We start from the raw sequence: 25845 nt of genomic DNA on the forward strand, positions 1-25845 counted from the left end.
GAAACTTTTTTGCATTGTTTTGATTGAGCAATGAGAAGCAGGTGGATCTAATCCATCTTTTTATATATAAAAGTATGGTAAAGGGTAGCATTTTAGATGAGAGAAAATCTGACAGTATCAAAGTGCCATTGACAGTTGTTCAACCTCAATTATTGATAATGTGAGTCTTTCGTATTGATTAAAATTGATGGCAAGGGGGGGACACTTATGATTCTTTCCTCTTAAAACTTTATTTTGACAAATGAAATCAAGTCCACTTAGATGAATCACCCTAGGAAATGAAAGTGCCCCCAAGTATTGACTCAGTGGAAAACTTGGTAAATTATCCTAAAATTTGAGAGTTAGTACAGAAATATGAAGACAAAGCCATAAACAAGAAAATTACAAAAAACATTAATTGGGGGGAGAAGTGAAAATTCATTAAAAAATTGGAAATATCATTCAAAACAAATCCTTAAAAAAAAGGTCTTTTCCATGCCACTGGAAGCTCTGAAATTAAAACCTCCAAACAAAAAAAAACCTTTCATCTCTCTCAAAAGCCAACCGTCCCTTTCTCCAACAGAAAAAAAATCGTTTTCTTGAAAAAAGACTCTTCCTTTTCCGTCCCCTAAAACCCTTATTTTCTAACCTCTCTTTGTGCCTTGAAATGATGTCAAGTAGCAGAGAAAGAGAAGAGTCATTAACTTTCCCAACAAACCCATCATCTTCATCTTCTCCAATCATAGTTTCAGACCACCTTGACAGTTATCTCCAAGACCCAACTTCCCACATCGGGAGTGCTGCTGGGAGTTACTCAAACGAGGGTCTTCTAGCTTCTGAAACAGCTAGTCCCAGTAACAGTGATGTCGAATTTGGTTTCTCGAGGCCCGACTTTAGACAACAAAGTCCAATCTCCGGCACTGTCCAGTTCTGTGAACGCCATGTCTTCCTTTGCTACAAAAGCCCATCCGTTTGGCCTCCAAGAATTGAGGCTGCTGAGTTTGATCGTCTGCCTAGGTTGTTGTCTGCTGCTGTTTTGGCTAGAAAGACTGATATGGTTAAAGAGGTTGGAGTGCTTTTTCTTTATTTTCTTTGTTTCTTTATTTGGATTGGTTTGTTATTTGAGAGATCTCAAGCCCTGGTTAGTTCTTTTAGCTTCAAATTTGTTAAACTTTATACATTTGTAGATGAATCTAAGTGGGTTTTTGTTTTTGTACTTAATTGGTTTATCTTTTGAGTGATCTCAGAATGTAGAAACCTGTGGTTATTTTATGATTTAGATCCCATTTTTAATAATTAAATTGGGTTTTAATTGGTTCTTTTTGGTCTGCCTGCATGAATAGATTGGCTTTAGATTTTTGGAGCTTTGGAAAAACGTAATTTGCTACCTTTTTAGAAGCAATTTTGACATTTTGCTGTCACATTGTTATGTTCTCTACAGGTTCTTATTAAGGGAAATGTGGCTTTTTTGTTGTGTTTATAGTTCAAACTTCACCTTTTTAACTTAGGTTTGGCTTCAACTTTACTAGATTCATAAAGGCTTTCAATGATTTGTTAAGTAGCTGCGTTTAGGAGTGATTTGGAGGTCTGCAATCTGTCTTGTTTTTAGTTCTAAATTTGCCATTACAAACTGTAACGAGTTTCATTACTCTAAAGGATACAATCCTGTTTCGAGTTTGTATGTACACGGAAGTGATTTGGCAGCTGATGTTTTTAGTTCTAAATTTTCCATTACAAACTGTTCAACGTACACTTTGAAGATGTGTTCGTTTTAACTCTCTATATTCGATGTCCATGATGCATCTGTAAAAGTATATCCATACAGGGATGCAATGCTTGTTTTAGATAATTTAGAATTACTTTCCCTTTGTATTGTTTTGGGAGGTGCTCCCTTTTGGTTACACTGTAAATCTTTATCTACACGAACAGATATAAAGATTCACCCTGAAATGATTGTAGTGAGAATTTGTTAACATGCATCACCTAAATTTGCGAGTTTTTTGTTTCCAGCATGCTTACTTTATCTATTTCTGCTTGTCTTCTTATAGACCCGCTTAACAATATGTGAGGGGCATGATGGAACTGAGACATCAAATGGAGATGTATTAATATTTCCAGACATGATTAGATACAGGTCTATTGCATCTTCATCGAGGTTTATATAGACGTTTTTGTTTATATCCATTATTTTCAACTGATCACTATTTTAGCTAAGAATGCAGGCGATTGACCCATTTCGATGTTGACACATTTGTTGAAGAAGTGCTTGTCAAGAACGGTGAGTGGCTACCTGGAACTCCTGAAAAACTACAGGGGTCATTTGTTTTTGTTTGTTCTCATGGATCCCGAGATCGCCGCTGTGGAGTTTGTGGACCTCCACTGGTTAGCAGATTCAAAGAAGAGATAGTTTTGCATGGTCTTAAAGGTAGAGTGTCTGTTAGCCCATGCTCACACATTGGAGGGCATAAGTATGCAGGAAATGTTATCATATTCGGATCAAATATCAATGGAGAAGTCACAGGACACTGGTAGGAATGATCTCTTTCCTGTTGGCTATTTTGTTGAATTTCCTTTATGTAAATCTTCTACTGGATTGATAGCTGAGACATTTTACAAATACATATGAATTTCTGCAGGTATGGGTATGTTACTCCCGATGATGTCCCTACACTGCTAGAGTGGCATATTGGGAAAGGAGAAATTATCAATGCATTGTGGAGGTGACTTTATTTTTGTCAGCTTGCTTATATGATCCTTCTTTTAGCACGGGTTCCATTCATAGAATATAATATAAGAGTATTAAGAATGCAATATGCAGAAACTTTTGTCTTTAAGGTGGGTGAGCATGAAGCAGAATGCAATGTACATGTAAAACAGGGCTGGAAGACGCTCAAAATCTTTCACCTTGGCTGTGTTCTTACTGAACAAGAAATATTCTGATTGTTGACAGAATTAGACGTGCTTACTATGTATTGACATGGCATTTAAATGCCACATTTCAGGGGTCAGATGGGTTTATCCGAAGAAAAACAGAAGAAATTTCAAGAACTAAGGCGTCTAGAAAACGGTGAGACTACTATAGAAGGAAGCACTAAAGAGGCAACACAAAGACAAATAGATGAGATGAACACAATTGCCTGTCAATCTCAAGATGAGCTTGTAAGCTGTTGCCAAGGAAATGGCAGTGCTTGTTGCCACAACCCTCAGAAGTCGGATATTGTGGACATTGACGAGGGGGCTGTGAAGTTGACACCTGAAAAGAAAAAAGGTGGAAAGAAACTTGTTTCAATGATCAATAGTGGAAAAGGTGCCGGTGTTCGCAAGGTTTGTGCCAAGCCAACTTGGTTCGAGAGCTGGGAGCGTGAAGATACATATGCTGCTCTTGCTGTTGTTTGTGCCGCTGCATCAATTGCTGTTGCTTATAGCTGCTATAAACAGCTAAGTTAGAATGTCATGATATTTGCATTGTTCATATTTATGCTTTTTTGGATTTCACTATGTTTCTTTTGGAATTTTGTTTGTCATTTGCCGAAATCCACGTAGACATGGCCATATGAAGCAGCAAATTTCCCTTTAGTGCATATTATCATCAATCAACAATCTGTCTTAAGAATATTATTCAAGAAAGCTGCATTTAGAAGAAGTGTTTTGAGTCTTGTTTCATACAGAATCTCATAAAGCATACAGAATCTCATAAAGCAAAAAGGCATGCGCTATTATCCTCAACAAGGGTCTATCAAATCTGCATTGAGCCGATGTGAGAAAGCTCTGCTATAACATTTGATGATTGAAATTCAAGGCCTCTCTTGCTGCGAGTCCGGAAGCTTAGTAACATATCCGTGACAGTTACATAATCGGCATTATCTAAAATCTAATCACCAATTTTAAGGCCATTTATGGAGTTGCACGCACCATTATGGTCTGCAAGCTTGTGAAACTCGGATTCAATTGTCCGTGCGATTTTGGTATCATCTGGATCTGGTTCAAGAAATTCTGTGAACTGACCCCTCTTTGACCGGCGAACCTGTCTCTTTAAATGTAGCTTGTTGCTTTATGTAACTGTAAAGCCCTTGGTGGTAGGCGTGATCCAATGAGAAACAATTATCAGCGGTTCCATTGCTGACGCAATGTGCTGATCCAGATCATTCTTTTCTACAAAAATGTGGGAGGGAGGGATAATCCATTATCTGCATAGTTGGAATGAACATGTCAAAGGTCGGAAATAATCCTAACAAAGCTGGATCGAGCAGAAAAAACAAATCATGCCCTGAGTCACAAAATCGCACAAGAATCGAATGAAGAACGCATCATCCTTTGCATTATCCATATGGATTAATTATCTAAAGATAGTTTACTGCAAGCTGAAAGACTAACTCGAAAACCAACGAGCAGATTTTTATCGTTAGTTAAAAGAAAGTGCACATGAAAGACCAAATATGGATGGAGGTATGCTTACCTTCAGCAACTCGTCCTTTCCAGAACCTTGAAGCACCTGAATTTTCCTCTTCGTCCTTTCTTGCAAGAGAGGTTTTACAGCCTGCCAATACTTGCATATAAGCATTTTGAATTTCTTATTGTAAAAAATAGCCGAGAGAAGTGGAATTGAGAAGCATTGAAACCTTCCAACATGCCGAAAATATATATGGTGCATTGACGATATAATATGTCTCTGTCTTCTCAGGATAATTCAGGTCATCAATTGTTGATATAGTGGTAAGTGTCTGCATTAGTAAGAGGATAGTTAGTGCGGTAACGAGCAGAAAATACGTTCTTTTTCGTAGAAAGAGGGTTATATGATACTAAAATGTGCCTTTATTTGAATCAGTGCTGAAAGCTTCAAGCCAGTCATATCCAAAACCTTCAGACATGTGCTGATATGTTGTCCATATTTTTCTGTGGTCGTATGATATGACAAAAGCAACATTTTAGAATGCTTGAAAAGTTAGCAAGCAATCAGTGGAAAACATCACATTGGCAGAGCCATACTCACCAATAGTACACGATCTCGGTATTCATTCATCTGGATGTGCGACTGTACATAGTAATTCACCTAGAACATAAAGAATCACAGATGTAAGTGTCATGGAAATAACTCCATACAATGCAAGCTGAAGTGCATGCAAGTTAGAGTATTGAAACATGACTTCCACCCAACCACAACTACTTATCGGTTTCCCTTTTTAACATAGTAAGTATCCAAGTCACCTAGCATAATTAATAAAATATGTCGATGAGAAGGACAAGGGCATAATGAAAGTGGAACAAGAATGCAGTTATGGTCAATCTCCAGGAGAAAATGGAGAAATTTACAAGTAATCCATGCCCTCAATTAAGCTCTTAAATTTGTTCCTTTAAACATGGAAAACAACTTACTTTGTACTAATGAATTACACAGAACACAAGTCAATTTTTTTGCAGAAAAGCATATTGATACTCAAAATTTCGAAAATAAGTCTTTGTACGAGTTAGTTTCAATCGAAATGCAAGATTCTAAGGCCGCAATGTCAAATTTAGGAATAGAGTTGGAACGACTTATGATCTCCTTACAGATGCCTTATCATATGTGCTAAGCCCAACACCAACAGCAATGACAGGAAGACCCTGTAAAAGTTAGAATGAATTCGGCAGTTAATCACCATGTAAGATCTTTTGAATTATGAATATGAACATACATATCTTAATCAAATAAGTAAATATCTCTTTCGAGTAGCCCGACAGTCCTACAATCTGAGAATCTCGCACTGCTCTATATACATCCATCGGTATAATCGGTTTCTACATAACGAAAAAGTAAAATGAGTGATCTCAAGAATCATCAATTGCCTGAATAAACTTTTTTGTTTTACCAACTCCAGCTGAAGCTTTCTTTTGCAGCAGAGTCAATTCCACAAGTCAGTATGATCTCTATAAGTATATACACAAACACATGGTTTTACAATATTACAAATATACGACGAATCAATCAGGGTTTAATGAGAAAACCCACAGAAGGAAAATTAAAAAAGAATCGTTTTTTTCTCTCTATAAATAGTTAATCTCATAATTTCCCATTAAAAACAGAAACTGCTTGATAGCTTCTTGATGAGCAATACTCATTTTGTCTTTCTTCTTCAATTCCCTTTCTCACAGAAAACAAAATGATGGTAAAGAACAAACTTTGATAACAAAAAACTAAAACCAAAAGCTCTTCATTGCTACTCGGTTGTTGACGTTGCTCTCTTTATAGCTTAAGGTAAAGAATCACACTAAAAGAGAGAACAAAAAATAAAAAGAAGAAACCATTGAAATCTGGGTTCCTTGTTTTTGAATGCTGCTGCATTAGTAGAACAAATCATTTTATCAATACCATAGGGTATCTATACCTTGGATTTTCTTTTTCCTTTTTGACGCGAGATCTCTGGTTAGATACAAATGAACTAATAAAGTTTGAATCATGGAATCAATACCTCATAATAATTAATTATTTATTAATATTTTCATATCTTTTTAATGTAAAATCAATGAGAATGGTGATAAAATTTAAGCCATGCAGTCCAACCTAAAGTTGATTCTCAAATATTGGTAACTATGGATGAGGTTTCAATATTGGTAATTCAACACGTGTTTCTATGCATATATATATATATATATATATATATTTTTTTTTACTTCCAAAAATTTAAACATAGAGTCCATGATTTAAATTAAGTTAGCTAGTAAGAATGTTTCCATGTGTTGCTTGCTCATTTGCTTAATCATGAAACCTCCAATGTGAATATTATACAATTACTATATTATATTATATATTTCTGAACAGATATCTTAACCTATCTATTATTTTCTGAATGTCCATGTGACTATAACTCCCATCTATTGGACTTGTTAGGGTTCCATGTTCTCCACCAATTGTTGTGCAGGTGAGGATGATAAACTCCATTGCTGTGCAGGCTATCAACATTATATTTATATGTTGCAAAATACGACACCTCGAGAGCAAGATGCTGGGATAAATTTAAATTGCATGCGTTTCGTTGACCTACTGATGGGATCATAGTGGCCTGCACTGCCAGATGCTGCCTAATTTTATTCCCATTAAATCATGTACATTACGTTTGTATATTTAAAATTGAATATTAAAATACAGATAGCTGTCCATGACATTTCTTTAATTGTTTGATATTATTTTTGAGAAGTATATACTCAAAGATTAAATTCATATAATGAAAAGTAGGACTAAACTTAAAATATGTGAAGGGTACAAGGAGTGAGAATAAAATTAGACCTTTGAAATATTGAGATAAATCAAAATTAGAGCTTGTTAAAATGTATAAGCTGTGCTGCAACTCTAATGGAAAGAAGGAAAAAGTTGCAGAACAAACATGATATTGCAAATCAAAATTTGAAAGATAAGACATCAAGCATATGATCATTTATCATTATAGAAATCTTAATTTGCACATCATCAACATTGAACAAGAAAACTGTTTTGAAAATAATTAAAAGAAATCAAATTCCAGATAGTTTTTCTGATCCTTGGCAGCAGAAACAGCAGGTTTATCGCCAGCTGATGATGTGGGGCCTGGGATCCGTTCGATCTCAGCAGGTCTCGGAATCTCCGGGGGGCTTGCGCAACGAATTAAAGCCCAATTTACGCCTTCAAAGAAGGGGTGTTGCTTGATCTCTGTTGCACCTCGCTTATACGCCAACCTATGCTGTGGCTCTTTGACCAGCAAACCCCTTGTCAAATCTCTTGCTGCAAAGCTTACTACAGGTGATTCCGGAAATCTCAAGGGTTGCCCTACGACATTGAAGAGCGTCGCACGGTTCCCGGATCCTTTGAAAGGAGTTTTACCAAACAATAGCTCATACAAGAAGATCCCAAATGTCCACCAATCGACAGCACTTCCGTGTCCCTCGCCTTTGATAATTTCAGGAGCCAAGTACTCGTGGGTTCCCACGAAAGACATGGAGCGAGCATTGGTCGGCTCGGGAATAAGCTCGGGCAAGGGGCTGACTTGGTTCCCCATTTCATTCTTCGGCTTGCGGTCTTTTTTGGATTTCGATGAAAAGAAGAGTGGTGAAAAACATGTTGTAGGGACAACACATGCTGGCTGGATGCAGAAGGGTTCAATGCAAGCTGGTTGTGCACAATAAACCGGATTCTTTCGCAGGGGATCAGACTCGGCTGTGGACAACTTAACTAGTGTCGGACTGACCGCACAATGGAGTGAAAGATCAAAGTCTGAAAGCATTATGTGTCCATCTTCTCGAACAAGAACGTTTTCTGGCTTGAGATCACGATAAACAATACCGAGCATGTGGAGGTATTCCAAAACAAGGAGAACCTCTGCTACATAGAACCTGTATGTCATACGAAAACATAGCAATGCTATCAGAATTTGGTTTCAACCGATTGCATAATCAACTTAAAAAAGAATTTAATGAAGTCTATGTTATTATGGTCCGCCAACCGATATGGCACATGCAGATTTGATCCTATTTTCATCGGTATATCAGTTCATATACCTATAATGTGAAATGGAAACACAATAATCCGAAACGTAACACAAATAATATTTCATAAACTCGATCCAAATCTAACTAAATAGATGTTTTAAGTAGGAGGAATTCACATACTTCACTGCTAGCTCGGTAAAATGCTTTCCCGGTTGTCTCTGTCTTAGTGTATGCAAATCACCCCCGGGGCAGAACTCCATCAGTAAACATGAAAACTTATCGGTCTCGAAATGAGTATACAATGTCGGGAGGAAGGGATGGTCCAGGGATTGTAGGATTTCTCTCTCGGTTTGAGCTCGAAGAAGTTTCTTACGACTTGCTAAAGATGCTTTGTCCATAACCTTCATGGCAAAATAACACTTTGTTCCACTTAATTCTGAAAGATAGACGCTTACATAAATTTGATTTGCCAAAACACATAATTATGTTCCCACTAAAACATAAGAACCAGACGTGTCATTAACCTCTAATTTATTTGATTGTCTTTATCATGTGTGTTTTTAGTTGTTCAGTTGCGTAGGGTAAATTTAAACAAATTAAATCTAAACTTTTGGTCTCAGCTCACTTGGTTTAATTGTCACTTGATAATGAACTTTTGCTTGGCCTGTTAGTTCAAGAATTTGGTGTGACACACAAGTTTTTTATTTTTAGTTGGGTTAAATGGTATTTTCATCTATGAAATTGTACCATATTATCATTTTTAATAATTGATGATTTTTTTTTTAAACCGCTAGTCTTATATGCAAAATTACAATAAGAGTTTACAACTATAATCATAAACTAAATACATAATTTGGACATTTTCTTATGATATTGAAATTAGTCACTTTAGATCATATAAGGACATATGTGAAAAATGTTAAAAACTCAACCAAAAGACTCGAACAAAAAATAGATATAAATAAATCTAACTACATCGGTAAACGAACCACAAGATGGGATTAAGCTATTGAACGACTACCGGGAACTGCAAATTAGAGCCGAGTGTCATGAGAAACTATCCACGATCGCAAAATCGCATATTCAAATTCAGTCTGATGGTCCATAACATAGAAGATCATTTTGATCAGTCGTAATGTCGTCAAATTCAATCATAAGAAAACATAAAATAAAAAGAATGACCAAACGACTGAAAAAGAAGACGGAAAACATGTCACAAAGGCATAGAAAAACGTGTCATAAAAATAGAGATAAACGTATCACAAAGACATAAGTATTCTTATTAAAAAACTCAAGAAGAAACAAAAAGAGATGAGAATTGACAGTTGACAACCAACATCAAAACTGATATCACCGTCGACTAAACAAAATCAAAGAAGAAAAAATTGATCTAATATACAGAAAACAGTACAAACTATAAAGAAAAAAGAAAGAAAGAGAGAAAGGGTCATCTTTAAAAATTTATCCCTAAGCTTTTTAACCGTGATGTATATTTTCACAACTTTTTTTTTTTTACAAAAATTTAATATGACACTCTAGTACTATACTAATATCACATAACACAATAATGCGTGTTACATTTGAAAAACTTTCAGGAAATTTATAAAAAAAAATAATTTTAAAAATCGATAAAAAAATTTGGAAAGCTTTATGATTTAAAAATAAGATTTTTTTTTTCATTTTTTAATAAATTTTATTAAAAAATTCAAATTTAATACATATTATATGTTATAATTTATTAAAAATTTCAAATTTAATACATATTATTTGTCATTTTTAAAATGTCATATAAATCTTTTATAATACATGACTTGGGGCATCCTTGTTGCAAAAAACACGACTTCGTTGGAGTTCAAGGTGGGGGGGGGGGGGTAATTGACCCATTGGCACATCTGGCAAATCCCATACTGAAAATTTATTTTCTTCCTGCTCCGCCATTGTTGCTTAGATTTTTGCTGTTTAAATGACAACAGTCAACAGGAGAGAAAGGGTTTTTAGTTACCAATAAACAAGGTAGAGGAGAAACGTTTATTAGGGTTTTAAGTAATGTTTTGCCTACCTACTCTCGAACCTTGTTCAAGACTCGAAGTTGAGCGACAAAGGACTCAACCATTGAAGAGCCGGTAGGGTTTAGGTTATCGACATCCGTAGCCACTCATACTTTATATTTATAAAATTTAAAGTTTTAGTTTAATTAGATAATTCTTGGAACTTTATTTAAAAATGGTTGCATATCTCAATTAAACTACGATGGGTGTATGTCTTGACCTCAGGACACCGTTTAGCAAATCAGTTTTTGGTGAGTTCTAACTAAAAGAGAGGGTAGTTAACACGTTGTAATATAATAACACCGTGCTTCTTTAGCTTTTCTTCGATTTTTAATTTTTACTTTCATTTCTTACTTTCTTCCAATTTATGATCAGATATATATAAAAAGATCTTAAGTACATATATGTTATTCATTGTTACACTTGCAGAAGTCTTAAAAGGTTTCAGATGAAGTCAAAAACAATTGGTGCTAATAATAATACATAATTAAAATTTGACAAAGACATGAAAAGAAACAAAAGTTTGATTAAATAGTGAACAAAGATTCATGCACTCATCAAGTTATCATATCACTGCATGCAAAGTGCAATTTTTTTTTTTCATTTTCCAATCTTCTTATCTGCCCTTGCTTGCTTCTTTCCATCCCTCATTGCTTTTCTCTTCTCTTCCCTGCAAGAATTTCAGACATAAACAAAGAATTCGACAAGGTTTTTCATCATTCAACATAAACCAACTTGTAGGATTGAATTGTATCGAGACAAGCCATCTACCTCGCTTTTGATATTTCCTCTTTAGAAGGAAATTTTCTTTTCCTCTTTTTCGATGTTGCCGGGGATTCTACCTTTCCATTTTCACTTTTTTCCTTGTTTTTCAATGGTGGTGGTGATTCAACCTTCCCATTTCCAGGTAAGCCATTCTTCTTTTTCCCTTTCGTGCTTTGTTTCATTATCGGTTGTTCATGCTCTTTTATGTTGTCCTCATCACTATGTATCTCCTCTGGCTTTTGCTCTACTGTTTCTAAACCGTCAGAACTTACAGGATTCTTCTTCGTATTGCTCATTTTCTTCAACTACAGAAAGTCGAAGAAGAAAGAAAAATAAATAAACCGCGAGTAAAAAGTGTTGGTACAGAGATCACCTAGGGTGAATGAGATTAGGTTCGTTAAAATATACCTTGGCCACAAAAAATCCATCCATATTGTGAACATGGGGATAAAATCGCCTTGTGTTTTCCAAGGATGTATGAAACCGATGCTCCCTAAAACGGATATACCTGGTTAAAGGAAACAACATCAGATGAAGACACGAGTCCGGTTCAGGAGAAAGTTGAACAAATAAAGAAAAATAATCATTACCCTGGACACCCGAAGTCAAGTCCACAAGGTACTACTTTGACATCTCTCTTCTTGAGTGCATAGTCGATGACCGCTTCATTCTATACAGATACCACCAGACAAAATGAGAGAAAAAGAGCACGGAAATTTGAATGGTAGGAAAACCAGAACAGAATTCTAAACCTAACCTCTGGAACCATCATGGAGCATGTTGAGTAAACAATGTATCCACCAGATTTAGAATTTGCATCAACCATGTCGATAGCAGCAAGTATCAATTGCTACAAACAAAAAAGATTTGATATCGCATGGATTAATCTCTTAGAATATGAAAGATACAAGAAAAGGATCAACTCAGCCCTTTTTATGCTGACGAGCATTATTGTGGTTCCCAAATACATCTGAAAAAGCGGAAAGTTCATAGAAATAACACACCTTCTGCAAATGGGCACATTTTTGTATGTCGTCTAAACTTTTAGAGGTTTTAACAGATGGATCTTTAGATATAACCTATACCATAAAGTAGAGATCAATCAGTTCAAGCAGAAAACGTCGAGCATTCCACCAATATGAGGAATAAGGTTATGATAGATGCTTACTCCTGTACCGCTACAAGGGGCATCCAGCAATACTCTATCAACCGAATTCTGACCCAAAACCTTGGGAAGCTGAACATTAAGACAAAGGATTAGAAAATGCCCTTTCGATCCCCTAAGTACATATGACCCAATAGAAAATATGAAGAACAAATTCATGTGATTTGTTTTTGACCTAAAACTAATATGAGACTCTCCAAAAGCACTTAAAGAAAAGGAAAGAAAATTGATTTCAACACTTTATGCTTTAGAAGCTCTTGAGCTTGAAGCATCAATTATCAAATCATCAAACTTAGTATTGTATTCTTATGGGGTAAGAACGATGCTAACCTCCCTCCCATCATAGTTACAAACTATTGTGTTTGTCACCCCCATGCGATGCAAATTTGCGGTAAGTGACTTCAGCCTTGCTTCCCTCATTTCATTTGCAAAAATTAATCCTGGCCACAATACCAACAAAAATATTAAAAAGGAACTGTAGAAGAAATGTTGAACAAAGAGCATGCCACAACTAGGCCTGTAAACGAACCGAACGCACATGAACGGATGTATGTTCATGTTCGTTCATTGAATAAATAAACGAACACGAACGTAAACGAACAAATTTTTTTTTTGTTTATGTTCGTTCATTAAGGAATATAGTTCATTCATGTTCATTCATTTAAATGATAAACGAACATAAACGAACGTAAACGAACATAAACGAACGTAAACAAACACAAACGAACGAACACAAACGAACATAATAAATGAACATAAACGAACAACACAAACACAAAAAACAAACTTATTCAAACACAACAAATGAATGTAAAAAAAAGTAAACAACAAGAATAACAACTTAAAATTCATTAATATAACATGCAACTTTAGAGTTAATTTGTTCGAATACGAAAAAAACATACATAAATCATAAATAAGCTATATGGACATAATAAAGTCTTAAAGTTAATTTGTTCAACAAAACAATCTTCTTGAAATTCAAACTTCTTCAATAATCTTCGTAACATATTCAACTTGTCCTCTGTTCGAACATATAATCGAACGTTCACGAACGTAAATGAACGAACGAACGAACCCTTTGTCCGTGTTCGTTCATTTAATTAAACGAACGCAAAATCTTGTTCATGTTCGTTCATTTAATAAATAAACGAACATAAACGAACTTCCCGCCACACAGTTCATGAACGGTTCGTTGAACGTTCAGTTCATTTACAGGACTAGCCACAACTATATAAAAAAATTATGTTTGCTTTATTCAACTAAATTATTCTTCCATACTAAATATTGAAAATGGGAAAGCAAATTACAAAAGTAAAATAAAACAAAATAGAATATCAGAGTCAAAAACAAAATTCAACAATTTGAATGAAAAATAGACTAACATACCACTATTTTTCATGAGAGCAGCGACATAAGTTGTTTTACCACCAGGTGCAGCTCTGCAACAGGCACAATTACAATCAAGAGGGAGAAAATGATGATCTAGACTAAAGATGGGGTTACTTTTTATGGGATGCTTGCATCAAGAAAACACAGTAGATGAAATTTATCCTAATCTAATATAAATGAGGATCAACGGGCATCATGGCTACAAAGAGAGAACAAACTAGTACGGAAAATGCAAGTATACATCTAAACTTTGTGTTTGAGGTTGAACTTATATAATCTACATAACTGCAAACTTTGTCGTTTAATCAATTAATATCAATTAGTGTCTGACACCAAGCACAAACTTTGTCGTTTAATCAGTTTTCTCCTTAATTAAAAGGATTAGCCTCAATGCATTACAGGTCAAAAAAGAATGTCCACAAATCTTATAACCATGTCAACTTAAAAAAGCACGACTCTCCCAGCACAATCTGGAATATAGATATTGAAACATATTATGAGTCCCCAACACTTGTTTTCTAGAATATCGTTCACATGGAAGATCTTCTGCCAAAAAGGAAATCAACAAATAAAACGGAAAGACAATGGCAACTGATAACAATAGTGCATAGAATAGAGTAACTCACGCCATATCAATTACTCGTTCCTTTTCCTGAGGAGCAAGAGCCATAACTGGCAAAAAAGAGCTTGCACCTTGTATCTGTTGGTGAAAAAAGATAAGTAACTGAAAATGCCATACATTCTAATTGTACAAAATAATTGCAGCAATGGGATGAAAAAAAAGTATAATGAAAGAACACATACATAGTAAAAGCCAGCCAAATACTCTGGAGTGGCACCAATGGGCACATGTGAATTATACACCACCAATCCGACCTAAAGATTGAATATCAGTGCTCCTTTTGTATTCCATTAGAAAATAGAGTTCTGAGAAAAATGAAAATTAAGTTAAGACAAGGCATGGCATCTTACTTTTGACCACTTGCTTAATTGGTCCAGCTCTACTCCTCTTTTGGAGAGAGTATCAGCCAGATCCCTCCTGCGAGTCTGCATGTATAAGGAGATTATGGCTATAATTGACCACATAATGCACAAGTAAAAATGAAGACAGCAACAGAGAAATGTATTTTACCCTTAATGTGTTTGTCCTAATACATGTAGGTCGAGGTTTTTCAAAAGCTTCAATGAGTTCCATGAGTTCAACAACTGGAAACATCTGAAAAAGAGATGGAAGGTATTAATAGAATAATTGATCAGCAAACATTGATCCCACACAAACCCTTCCCCCCTCCCTCCCTCTTTCCCTCCCTCCCTTGAGAAATGGGAAAAGGACAAAAGTATTGTAGACAACAAAAAGTAGAACAAGATGATCATTACATCCACCAAAACCCCTATCAGGAATTCATTGTAACCATAGTATGATCCCAAATCCATTTTAATCTGGTCAATATAATCCTTCCTTGTGGCTCCCTCTTGCCTCAAATCCTTAAAATTTGAAAGCACTCGAACAACTACAATAAACAAACAAATTCTCAGCAAATTAGATGATAAATGCTAACCATGAAACAGAGAATTAGTGCAAAGACCACTAACTATCTTTTATTCTCATCTGAAGATTTGCAAGATCGGGTGGACGTTGTTGCTCTTCTTCAAGTTCCTGAGTGGTATCATGAAAGGAAGTTAATATAAACACCTTCAAGAATTAAACTAATAACTACAGCAAATACAATCAAATTCAAAGGAAGACCTCTTTTGTTGGCAATCTGAACTCATCAGACTCTTCTTTAATGTTCATCTGCATTTCAGCCTGTGCATCTTCTTCTTCCCTCGCCCTTTGTTCATCAAGAGCCCTTGACTTCTCCTCAATATCAGATTCATCTGAATCGGAACCTGAACCTGATATAGAGCCTGAATCACTGTCTGCAAAAAAATGATGGAACAATAACCACTACCAATCAGATAGCATGAAATCCGATGAAAATTATGGAAAAGCTTATACTTCAGCAATGCTAATGCAATGTCCACTTTCATGATATGGGTACTCAAAGAGCAAGATAAATGCCAACTACAAATTTCCAGTTCGTAATACATAAACTCATCAAGGGCCATTACTAAGCACTAATTCACAAGCAAATCAATGTAGCACCTACAAGAAACTATAAGCTGAACCTCAATACTATATTTACTATGAAGGCATTACATTCAATCTAAGCAGTGTAAACAAATAATTTCCAGAAAATGTAAAAACGGGTACCTTCATCATCATCACCTCCTTGAAGGAAATCATCAGCCAATGGCGCATCATCGTCATCGTCCGAAATATCAGAAGCATCACCAAAATCAGATACTTCCTCATCCCCATCCAATAAGTCTTCTGCAGCTTCTAACTGTTCTTCACTCTGGTCATCTGAAGCATCATCAAATACCTCATCTTTTTTGGTGGGTCGGTTTTTTTCAGCGAAAAGATTGCTTCGTTGCTTCTTTTTTGGAGGTAGGTTCTTCGATTTTGCTCCTTTGTTCTTATTAGATGCCATTTGAAGCTGAAAAGAAAAAAGAAAACGCGCGGACACAGCAGTGCTTAAGCTCTCCTACAAAAGAGCAATACTGAAGTTTTGCCTCAAAATTAGGGTTTCGCAGTTTTGAAGCCTCTCAAGCGTTATATGCAGATTGCAGTGTGATAATATTGAAACGGAAGCAGACGCCCTCTCTTTGAATTTGGGTCAGCCCAATTCTATGGATTGGGTTTCGGTTTATGAGTTTGGGTTTTAAAAAAAGTATTTATAGTTTCGGTGTAAGAATCCCTTACATGAACATTTCGAAAACCAACAAATTTATCCAAAAATAAAAAATAACTTAAGCTATATAATTTTTTTTACTGTAAATATAGATATTTATCATTTATTTATTTAATTATTTAATGGTTAAAGTACATATTAATCATGTAAAATTAAATAAGGTACTAGATTTCTTAAGTAAAATGATAAGTTCAAATATTGATATTATGAATGAAGCTTCTAGGTTGGGAGGGTCACCCACATAATAGACCTCTTGAAGAAGATCCTTTTGTTGAGGGAGAAGGCTCGAATGTTATTTGTTGTCCCGAAGAACCTAAGTACTAGGAAGGTGTGGTCTGAAATTAGGAGAAGGGTGATAAGGTGTCATGGCAGAAACTGATTTAGTTTGCTATGCATGTTATGAGCCTTGTTGTGATTAAAAGCTTAATATCCTTAATAGGCTCTCCACTAAGGATTGACTTCATAGAGCGGAGATGTCTGTTGATGGCTCATATGTGTTGTGTGGTATTGCTAAAGAGTCGAGAGATCATTTATTCTTTGAGTGCACGTTTTCAACTGGGATTTGGAAGTATATTTTGGACCTCTGTAATTTGGGTCGTGCAGTACTTTCATGGGAGGTGAAATTGGAGTAGGCAGTCACCTATTTGAAGGGAGAGTATCTCCTTTCTATTTTGCTCAAATTAGTATGGAATGCTTTTATCTAATGCAATTGATAAGAAAGAAACAAGAGGCAGCTTGACGTTCTGAGTTCTATAAAGGAGATTATTAGATATACCTTGTATAGAAGAAAGTTTGACAGGATTGATAGTGAAATAAATCTCACAGTTTGATGGGTTTGATCTTTGAATATAATACATATATTTTATCCCAAAAAAATTATCTTTATTAATTGAATTAAATTTTAAAAATAAATATTGTAAAATAATTTTTTCTCTAAAACGAATCAAATCGCTATCATCCATCCTGATAAAGAACGGATGTGGACAAAGGAGGAGATATAGCTAACAATGTGTGTTTCAAAATTAAATCGTTACCCTTAAAATTATTTTAATAGTATAGAGTAATTATAAAATAGTATTCAAGCTTTGATTGTTTTCTGTTCACGGTTCTTTTAAATTTTAAATTCTCAATTTTGATATAAACAGTAACTATTAGATATGTTAGTCAAGTTTCGCTATTAGTTTTTTTTTTTTTTTGTAATAAGTGGATTCCTCCTATTTAAAAACATCTATTTAGTTAGATTCGGGTCAAGTTTATAAAATATTATTCGTGTTACATTTCACATTATTGTGGTTTCCAAATCTTTAACTTTTTATTTGTACTAAATTTAGTTCTGAAATTAAGAAATTAAATCTATCAAGCTCTTTGATGAAATTCGACAGTTAAGTCTTAATAATTTTTCTAATATATGACTATCACATGACACATTGTGATTTTGTGTGAAATTTACAGATTGTTTGCAGAAAATTCTAAAAGAATATTATTGAATTTCTAAAGTAATTTTAAAAAAAGTTGTATAAATTTATTAAAAAATTTAATAAAATTTTCAAAATGCCACTTGATAAAACTGTAATATGAAATGCGACACCAATTACTTTAAACAATATATTATGTTTAACGGTTCAAATTGGTCAACTAAATGAATCGATGAAATTTCGAAATATAATGACTTAATTAAGTATAAAATATTTAAGAACTTAATTGAATATTTTTAAAAGTAGCAAGCATATAAAAATATTTACCACTTGATTGAATTTTTTCAGAAAATATATTTTATTTCTTTTAACACTACATTATTACTTAAAATTTATATTTATTAAATGATTTAGTTATATTTAATACTAATATACTAAATATATTTTATAACTTAAATCCAAAACTTAATTTGTAATATTAAAATTTACAACATTTTTTTTAAATTTATCAAACAACACCTAAACTTTAATATTGCCTTTTTAATATATTAATTACTTAATAATTAATAAGATTTTATTTTTTTTGAATTAATATTAGTGATATTGCATGATTTCTATGAAACTAGTCATATCTGATTAGATTTTCTGTTATTAACATAGTATAATTACTGAAGTTGAATTGATTTCGATTTATTGTTATTTAAATATATTTAATATAAATCGAGTCAAATTCCATTTTGGGTTAAGATTCACTTACACCAATTGTAAAACTAAAGTTTTACACATTTTTAGAATCGTTGGATGAATAGAAATCGAAGGCTGATATTAATTCCTTGGTTTTTTTCGTAGTGAATATCTTCTCATTTTTTATTATTAATCTCAACCTTTGGTTTCTCTAACTAAACTGTTCTAAAGAGGTGAAAAACTAAAAATTTTACATTAGGTGTAATTGAATACCGTCCCTCCTACTTTTATCTAATATAGGTTAGTGAAAATTTAAATTATTATATAAAAATATTTTTAAAAATTTAAAACCGATGAACCTAATCAATCCAAACTACTGTTTTGAATTAAAAAAAATTATGGGGGAGACACTAAAAAGTGAAAATTTAAATGACAGTTAGATACAGTTTTAAAATGCTATCTTTTTACCCTTAGAATTGGGGATGGATAATTATTATGGTGTATTTTGGATAGAAAGAATCTTTACAGTATTAAGTCTCTGTGCAGTTACCTTTGTAACATAAAACTAATATGGAAACATAGTTGCTGTAAACAACTAATCTTACCCAACTTAAAACAAAAACACCATCCATAAATTAATGACAAATCTTTATAATCCAACCAAGTCTGAATCAAAGGTATAATCTTTGTGTCTGTTCATCATCATATCTGCAGAAGCAATGGATGATGATAATCCAAGGTTCACAATTCCAATCAACTCCGACCCTCTAAGTCATGATTTTCCTTTATTTGTATTTTATTTGTTTGTTCTTGAAGCATTTTGATTTTTCTTTTAGTGTTTTTCATGTCGGTTTTATGTTAATATCCATCGTTTGTGTCTTGACTATATGCAAAATTCAATATTAAATTGTTTATTACTATTGTTATTTATAGATTGTAAAAAAAAATAATATAAAATTTTCAGTCTTTCCAGAATTCATGGAGAAATTAGAGAACTCTTCAAACACTTGTTGATGAAGTTATGTAATTTCTGTATTGTGAAAAATGCAAATAAAATTATAATATTGCAACATGTAACGTAAGAGTCGTAAAAAGGAAGAATATTTGCTTAAAATAGGTAGTAATGGTGAGTATATATGTGTGTGTTTTGTGTGTGTGTGTGTATATATATATATATATATAAGTCTTGATGTATTGCTTTTGGATCTTGCTAGAGAGGAATGGCGGCAATGGAGGTGGAAACCTCCAGGGAGAAAATTCAAGCTGCCACCGATGTAGAAGGCAATCTCTTTTAATGTATGTATGTATGTGTGTGTGTGCGCTTTGCAAATGCTGGAATGTTATGAACTGCAGTGGTGTCTAATGAATTCTTTTGGTATTTTTCTGCCTTTTGCAGAAGATGAAGTGAATGACAGTCCCATCGAGCAAGTTAGGCTAACTGTTCCGATTACGGATGATCCAACAGAATCAACTTTGACGTTTCGTACATGGGTTCTTGGTCCTCTATCTTGTTGAGTTTTATCCTTTGTGAACCAATTCTTTGCTTATCGTCAAAATCAGCTCTCGATCTCGTCGATATCGGCCCAGATCGTTGTTCTCCCTTTAGGGAAGCTAATGGCTGCAACTCTGCCAAAAACGGAAATCCGAGTCCCATTCACGCCATGGTCTTTCTCGTTAAATCCGGGGCCATTCACCAAGAAAGAACATGTGCTGATAACCATATTTGTCAACTGTGGAGCAGGAGGTGTTTATGCAGTGAATATCATCACCATTGTTAAGGCCTTTTATCACAGATCATTGCACCCAGTTGCAGCCATGTTGCTAGCACAAACTACACAGGTACCTTAAATTCGATTTCATTCTCATTATCATTAGCTATGATCCATGAAAATGACGCCAAAAGAACACTGTTTTTGTTTCTTTCTTGATGAAACTCAGTTGCTTGGATATGGTTGGGCCGGTCTGTTCAGGAAAGTCCTGGTTGACTCACCTTACATGTGGTGGCCAATCTCCTTGGTCCAAGTTTCTTTGTTCAGGTACTTCAACAGACAATTATAGGCCAAGTTTCTTTGTTAAATAATTGGAAATTTTAAAATATGTCGATGTAAATTGCAGGACATTACATGAGAAGGAAAAGAGACCAAAAGGTGGACATACTAGGCAACAATTTTTCATCATGGTTTTCATATCAAGCTTTGCTTACTACATAGTACCAGGCTACTTCTTTCAATCGATATCGGCTTTATCCTTTGTTTGTTTGATCTGGAAGGATTAGATCCGTCCTAAATGGCTATGGCATTGGCTCGTTCGGTCTTGACTGGGCCACTGTTGTATCCTTCTTGGGAAGTCCTCTTGCCACACCCTTATTTGCCATATGTAACATAATGGTCGGGTTCTTCTTGTTTCTCTATGTACTTATCCCCATTGCTTACTGGTCCAACCTATATGAAGCTAGAAAATTTCCCTTGATTTCTTCTCATACTTTCGATGCCACTGGCCAGACTTACAACATTTCTAGAATTCTGAATCAGAAAACGTTTGACATCAAACTTACCGAATACAACAGTTACAGCAAACTCTATCTGAGTGTTGCATTTGCTTTCCTGTATGGATTGAGCTTTGCAACCCTCTCGGCCACCATTTCCCATGTCTTCCTATTTGAGGGAAAGTAAGTAACTTCAGCAACATACAGTTGTCTTATCGATACGTTATTTGTTTCAGTAATTCGATTTCTTTGCTTTTGTGTTGTAGATCAATCTGGAAATTGTGGAGAAAGACTACATATGCAAAAAAAGATAAATTTACTGATATACACACGAGGCTAATGAAGAACTATGAAGCAGTCCCCCAATGGTGGTTTATTGTAATCTTGGTTACAGTTATGGGGCTTTCCATCTTAGCCTGCGAAGGTTTCGGCAAAGAACCGCAGCTCCCTTGGTGGGGAGTTCTACTAGCCTGCTTAATTGCACTGTTTTTCACCTTGCCTGTTGGGATCATTCAAGCCACAACGAACATGGTATGATTCGTTCTCAAAAGAAATGCGTCGGATTCCAACATTGGTTTCATTATGAATTCTCTAACCATGGTCTTACATTTACGTGCAGGCAGTGGGGTTGAATGTGATTACCGAATTGGTCATCGGGTATTTGTATCCTGGCAAGCCTCTGGCCAATGTTTCTTTCAGGACCTATGGCTATATCAGTATGGTGCAAGCTCTAATGTTGCTTTCAGACTTTAAATTAGGCCATTACATGAAGATTCCTCCAAAATAGATGTTTGTTGTACAGTAATTTCATTCGTTGCTCTCTGTTCATATATGAACTTCATATTAACATCGCCTCCTAATTTGCCTTTTCTGCTTTGCCAGCTTGTTGGAACCATAGTTGCATCATCTTGCTACTTCGGAACAGCATGGTGGCTTCTATCCAGTATCCAAAACATATGTGACCCTGCTTCGTTGCCCGAAGGAAGTCCATGGACATGCCCCGGTGATGATGTATTTTACAATGCTTCAATCATTTGGGGTGTCGTAGGTCCTCTCCGAATGTTCACTAAATACGGGAACTACAAAGAGATGAACTGGTTTTTCCTCATAGGCCTGCTTGCCCCTGTTCCGGTATGGTTGCCATCGCGCATATTCCCAGAGAAGAAATGGATCAAACTAATACACATGCCAATGATCCTCGGTGCAACAATGAACATGCCACCAGCTAAAGCCTTGAACTACATTTGTTGGGGAACCGTTGGACTCTTCTTCAACTGGTATGTTTACAGTAGGTACAAGAGATGGTGGGCAAAGCATACATATTTCTTATCAGCTGCATTGGATGCTGGCGTTGCTCTCTTGGCCGTAGTCCTTTACTTCACCCTTCAATCCTACGACATCACCGGTCCGAATGGTGGGGTCTCGAAGGCACCGATCACTGCGACTTGGCGCATTGTCCCACATTCCCTGGAGTCATGTCTGAAGGTTGCCCTACTGTTTGAAACTCTTGCGTTTATAGGATTTTATTTTCTACATACCTGTAATAGTAATGGCACTGCTCATTAGGTTATAGTTTAGAATATGCACAGGAGTCATTAGTTTTTCTTTTTAATGTTCAACCTCACAGTGGATGATGTCAAGATTATTGTTGTTTGGAATTAAAAGTTTAAGGGCTATGTCTATTAAATGTTGTTCTTCGTTGCTTTTAGAAGTTGGGTGAATAATTGGAGCGTTGACAGTTTCCAAAAATTCAGAAACATTTTGCTTAAATAATTCTGATAAAACCTAAAAGTGATAATGTCCGAAAAGAAACACATCACCACGTGTCTTAACACGAGCATGAACAAGACTGGACAGGCTGCTCATGGTGCCATTGCTGGACTTTACCAGTAACCACAAACAATGGCCTGCTCCTTCCAATGTTAATAGCCTGCAACAACAGTCTCCTTGGCTGCAGCTGTTGGAACCTGTCGGTCCCCAACCGATGCTTATCATCAACCTCAACTAGCACAGACAGATTGGAACTCGAATTACTGAACCGGTCACATCTTACGACAATGTAACAAGGTCGAAATCTGGCACGAGTTAGTTAATTCTAGTTTCTTTATGTAATTCACTGATTATCATATCAATGTTATTTTCCATGAATGCATCGGTTATTTGAAACTATATGATCGAGTAAATTGGAAAATGAAACAAAACAAAAATAAGAGATTCTAAACTTGTTTTTAGTCATTGTTTCCTTGTTTATACAATGTGAAATTGTATAAAATTATAACAGCAATGGTTGTTATTGTTCCTATAAGTTTACACAGCACCAGTAGCATTTGTTACTGTTGAGCCTTCACTGCCATTTTCACTGGTTTTAGACTTTCGTGGGGAAGTTTGCATTGGGAGCTGCTTGCCTGAACTTTGATTTAAGTCTTTCAAGTTGAGTGATGTATAAACTGACATTCCACACAAAGCAGCAACAGCTCCACACAGGCTAACAAGCCCCGGGTCGGAATCGAAAAGTATATATCCCCCCACAAGAATCACACATGTCTTGAATTGCCCCAGGACCACATGAGAGGTTGCAGATGTTGCTCTGCAATGAGAAAAACATTAATCGAGTCCGAAAAACGCGAAAACATCGATAATGCTGCCTGAAGAAAGTGATGAATGATAGTTATACTACTAACCCTAGAGCCAGAGCACCAGACCATTGTAAGAGGAACCCGAGTAAAGCCGATATGAGAACCGCTGTTGAGTTGTCTACATCCCATTTGAATAACAACACTCCTGGTGGATCCAACCATGGCATCAAGGCTAGTAAAAATAGTACTGTGATTGGGGTTGTCTTCCACATTAGCCTGCATTCCGAACTTGTATTTAATCTCGGTCGTAGTGACGGGAGAAAAGAAAGACGACTTACGCGAGGGCAGTCCAGTTGGCTTGTTGTTGTAAGTTAGACCAGAGAATTTTGTTTATGGCACTAGGGATTATCCATGCAACGGCGATACAAGCACCGAAAGCATTGAACTCTAAATCTGTTACGGTGGCTACCGCTACGCCTGCGGAGACAACTGCTAGTGCCAAAACCTGCAACACCATGATAACTGGATGAGGAAACCAGAGAAAAAGAAAATAAACTGAAGGACTGCTTTCCAAGAGCCTGTTAACACCTTTTTCAACGAAATGGATTTCCCGGAGAGAATGAAATCTGCTAGAACAATGGTCGGAGTGACTGCGATTTTCGCCATTTGGTAGAAACCAACACTGCAACATAAGCTAAACCGTGAAGAATTGGTTATTATTATTTCACCAGGCAAGTGAGGCAAAAGCAGACCTGTTAAACTTTAGGCTGGTATTGGCAAGGCCAGAGGCAAAAGCCATTATAGCTCCCAAAGAGAACAGGGAGGAGAAAGGCGTAGTTTTCGAGGGAGGCGAAACCGGAAGCAACGACATTGTCTTGAAAAATGCTAGGAAGATCCACGCTATGGAGTAATGTATAAAAGTTAGGAAAATGGGGAAATTGAATCCAACTCTCCCCATCACCTGCAATGGAACATAACATACAGACTAATCGAGACACTTATCTATCATCGGTGTCGTAAACCATCTGCACTAAACAAGATTAAAGAGACTACTAACAAATTTGTTGGTCAGTATAATCCCAACAGAAACCAAGAAATTGAAGGACATAGCCACCACGGGACCACAAAATCGCTGCTGTTGCCGCTTGGCTCCTTCTGAAGTTCTAAGCTCATTGTAGAGGGAACTCCTGAGCTCTTCCAATGCTCTACCTGGAAAAAACAAAAATGGAACTTTTGAGAGCTAAAGTAATCCAACAAACAATGTCACCACCAAGTCATTGATAATCTATTTTCGCGCACTAAAATTTTATCAGTTTGCCATCTAACGTAAAATCTTTCGTTCCGTCCTATTAGGCTAGGCGAGGCAAATTACTATTTGCAGAAACAGATAAGATACCTTTAAGTCCATTTAGGGGAAGTGAAACATTCATTGCTTTCTTGAACCACACAATTTAAATCCTCACGAACAAGAGAAATTCCTTATTCCAAAACACTGAAAAGCGAAAACAACAATCAACAACACTAGGGGTGTGCATAAATCAAAATGGTGGAGATCAAAACATACACAGACAGACACCCCCATCGACAATGACATTGATGTTGAAACACGAACAATTTACAGATCATTAAAAAAAAACATGTCTATGAAGAAGGAAAGACATGAATATGACAATGGAGGTTCTTTTTTTAAGGATTTCGCAGACAAACCTGCTTCGCCTGCATCGCTTTCTTTCCTTTTGAAAACCTTTCTGCCATCTGCGCCTAATAATACAAAATCAAACCACCCCATTTCGACACAGAGATTGAATCACACATTATCAGGGGGGGAAAAAGAAGAAGATGAAATGAAGATTCGAAGTATACGGAGAAAACTGGTTTTAGATTGACAATGAAACAAGTGTCCTGTTAAAGTTAGTTACTGAAAAAATTGAAAATTTAAAATGATGAAGATATTGGATTGGTGTGAGCACGCATGCACTGAAACCCTGTAAATAACTGTTAAGGCAAACGGATAGAGCAGTGAAACATGGCAACATGATGATGCCACATGTCGAATTTCTTACATGCATAGGGCAACAATGGTGGTAGACAACTGACAAGACAAT

General features: G+C 35.6%; 4 protein-coding genes and 2 pseudogenes across 4 annotated transcripts; 2 read left to right on the forward strand and 4 right to left on the reverse strand.

The window, feature by feature from the left end:
• The first annotated feature begins 470 nt into the window (after positions 1-470).
• LOC120160234 lies at positions 471-3485 on the forward strand. Its single transcript, XM_039170647.1, has 5 exons — positions 471-1045; positions 2028-2113; positions 2202-2507; positions 2616-2699; positions 2982-3485. The coding sequence occupies exons 1-5, from the start codon at positions 647-649 to the stop codon at positions 3424-3426; spliced, it is 1320 nt and encodes a 439-aa protein (XP_039026578.1). The 5' UTR covers positions 471-646; the 3' UTR covers positions 3427-3485.
• A 225-nt stretch (positions 3486-3710) lies between these two features.
• LOC120160238 lies at positions 3711-5963 on the reverse strand (annotated as a pseudogene).
• Positions 5964-7454: 1491 nt separating this feature from the next.
• Positions 7455-10528, reverse strand: LOC120160667 (serine/threonine-protein kinase D6PKL2-like). The gene is made up of 3 exons (XM_039171027.1): positions 10479-10528; positions 8596-8865; positions 7455-8319 (listed from the first exon to the last, which is right to left on the reverse strand). The coding sequence occupies exons 1-3, from the start codon at positions 10526-10528 to the stop codon at positions 7455-7457; spliced, it is 1185 nt and encodes a 394-aa protein (XP_039026958.1).
• A 443-nt stretch (positions 10529-10971) lies between these two features.
• LOC120160230 (probable 28S rRNA (cytosine-C(5))-methyltransferase) lies at positions 10972-16319 on the reverse strand. Its single transcript, XM_039170645.1, has 17 exons — positions 16040-16319; positions 15533-15705; positions 15379-15442; positions 15163-15296; positions 14918-15001; positions 14758-14832; positions 14590-14661; positions 14412-14485; positions 13783-13835; positions 12724-12833; positions 12397-12465; positions 12233-12307; positions 11986-12078; positions 11819-11898; positions 11637-11736; positions 11235-11533; positions 10972-11133 (listed from the first exon to the last, which is right to left on the reverse strand). Exons 1-17 carry the CDS (start codon positions 16317-16319, stop codon positions 11064-11066), a joined length of 1905 nt encoding a protein of 634 aa, XP_039026576.1. The 3' UTR covers positions 10972-11063.
• A 3580-nt stretch (positions 16320-19899) lies between these two features.
• On the forward strand, positions 19900-22666 carry LOC120160669 (annotated as a pseudogene).
• A 715-nt stretch (positions 22667-23381) lies between these two features.
• On the reverse strand, positions 23382-25556 carry LOC120160245 (nucleotide-sugar uncharacterized transporter 2-like). The gene is made up of 7 exons (XM_039170658.1): positions 25448-25556; positions 24798-24949; positions 24493-24701; positions 24329-24422; positions 24079-24245; positions 23846-24016; positions 23382-23751 (listed from the first exon to the last, which is right to left on the reverse strand). Exons 1-7 carry the CDS (start codon positions 25527-25529, stop codon positions 23472-23474), a joined length of 1155 nt encoding a protein of 384 aa, XP_039026589.1. The 5' UTR covers positions 25530-25556; the 3' UTR covers positions 23382-23471.
• Positions 25557-25845: the final 289 nt, after the last annotated feature.

The sequence above is a fragment of the Hibiscus syriacus genome, unplaced genomic scaffold (assembly GCF_006381635.1).
Source record: "Hibiscus syriacus cultivar Baekdansim isolate YM2019G1 unplaced genomic scaffold, ASM638163v2 tig00111392_pilon, whole genome shotgun sequence".
In the NCBI taxonomy this organism is placed as follows: Eukaryota; Viridiplantae; Streptophyta; class Magnoliopsida; order Malvales; family Malvaceae; genus Hibiscus; species Hibiscus syriacus.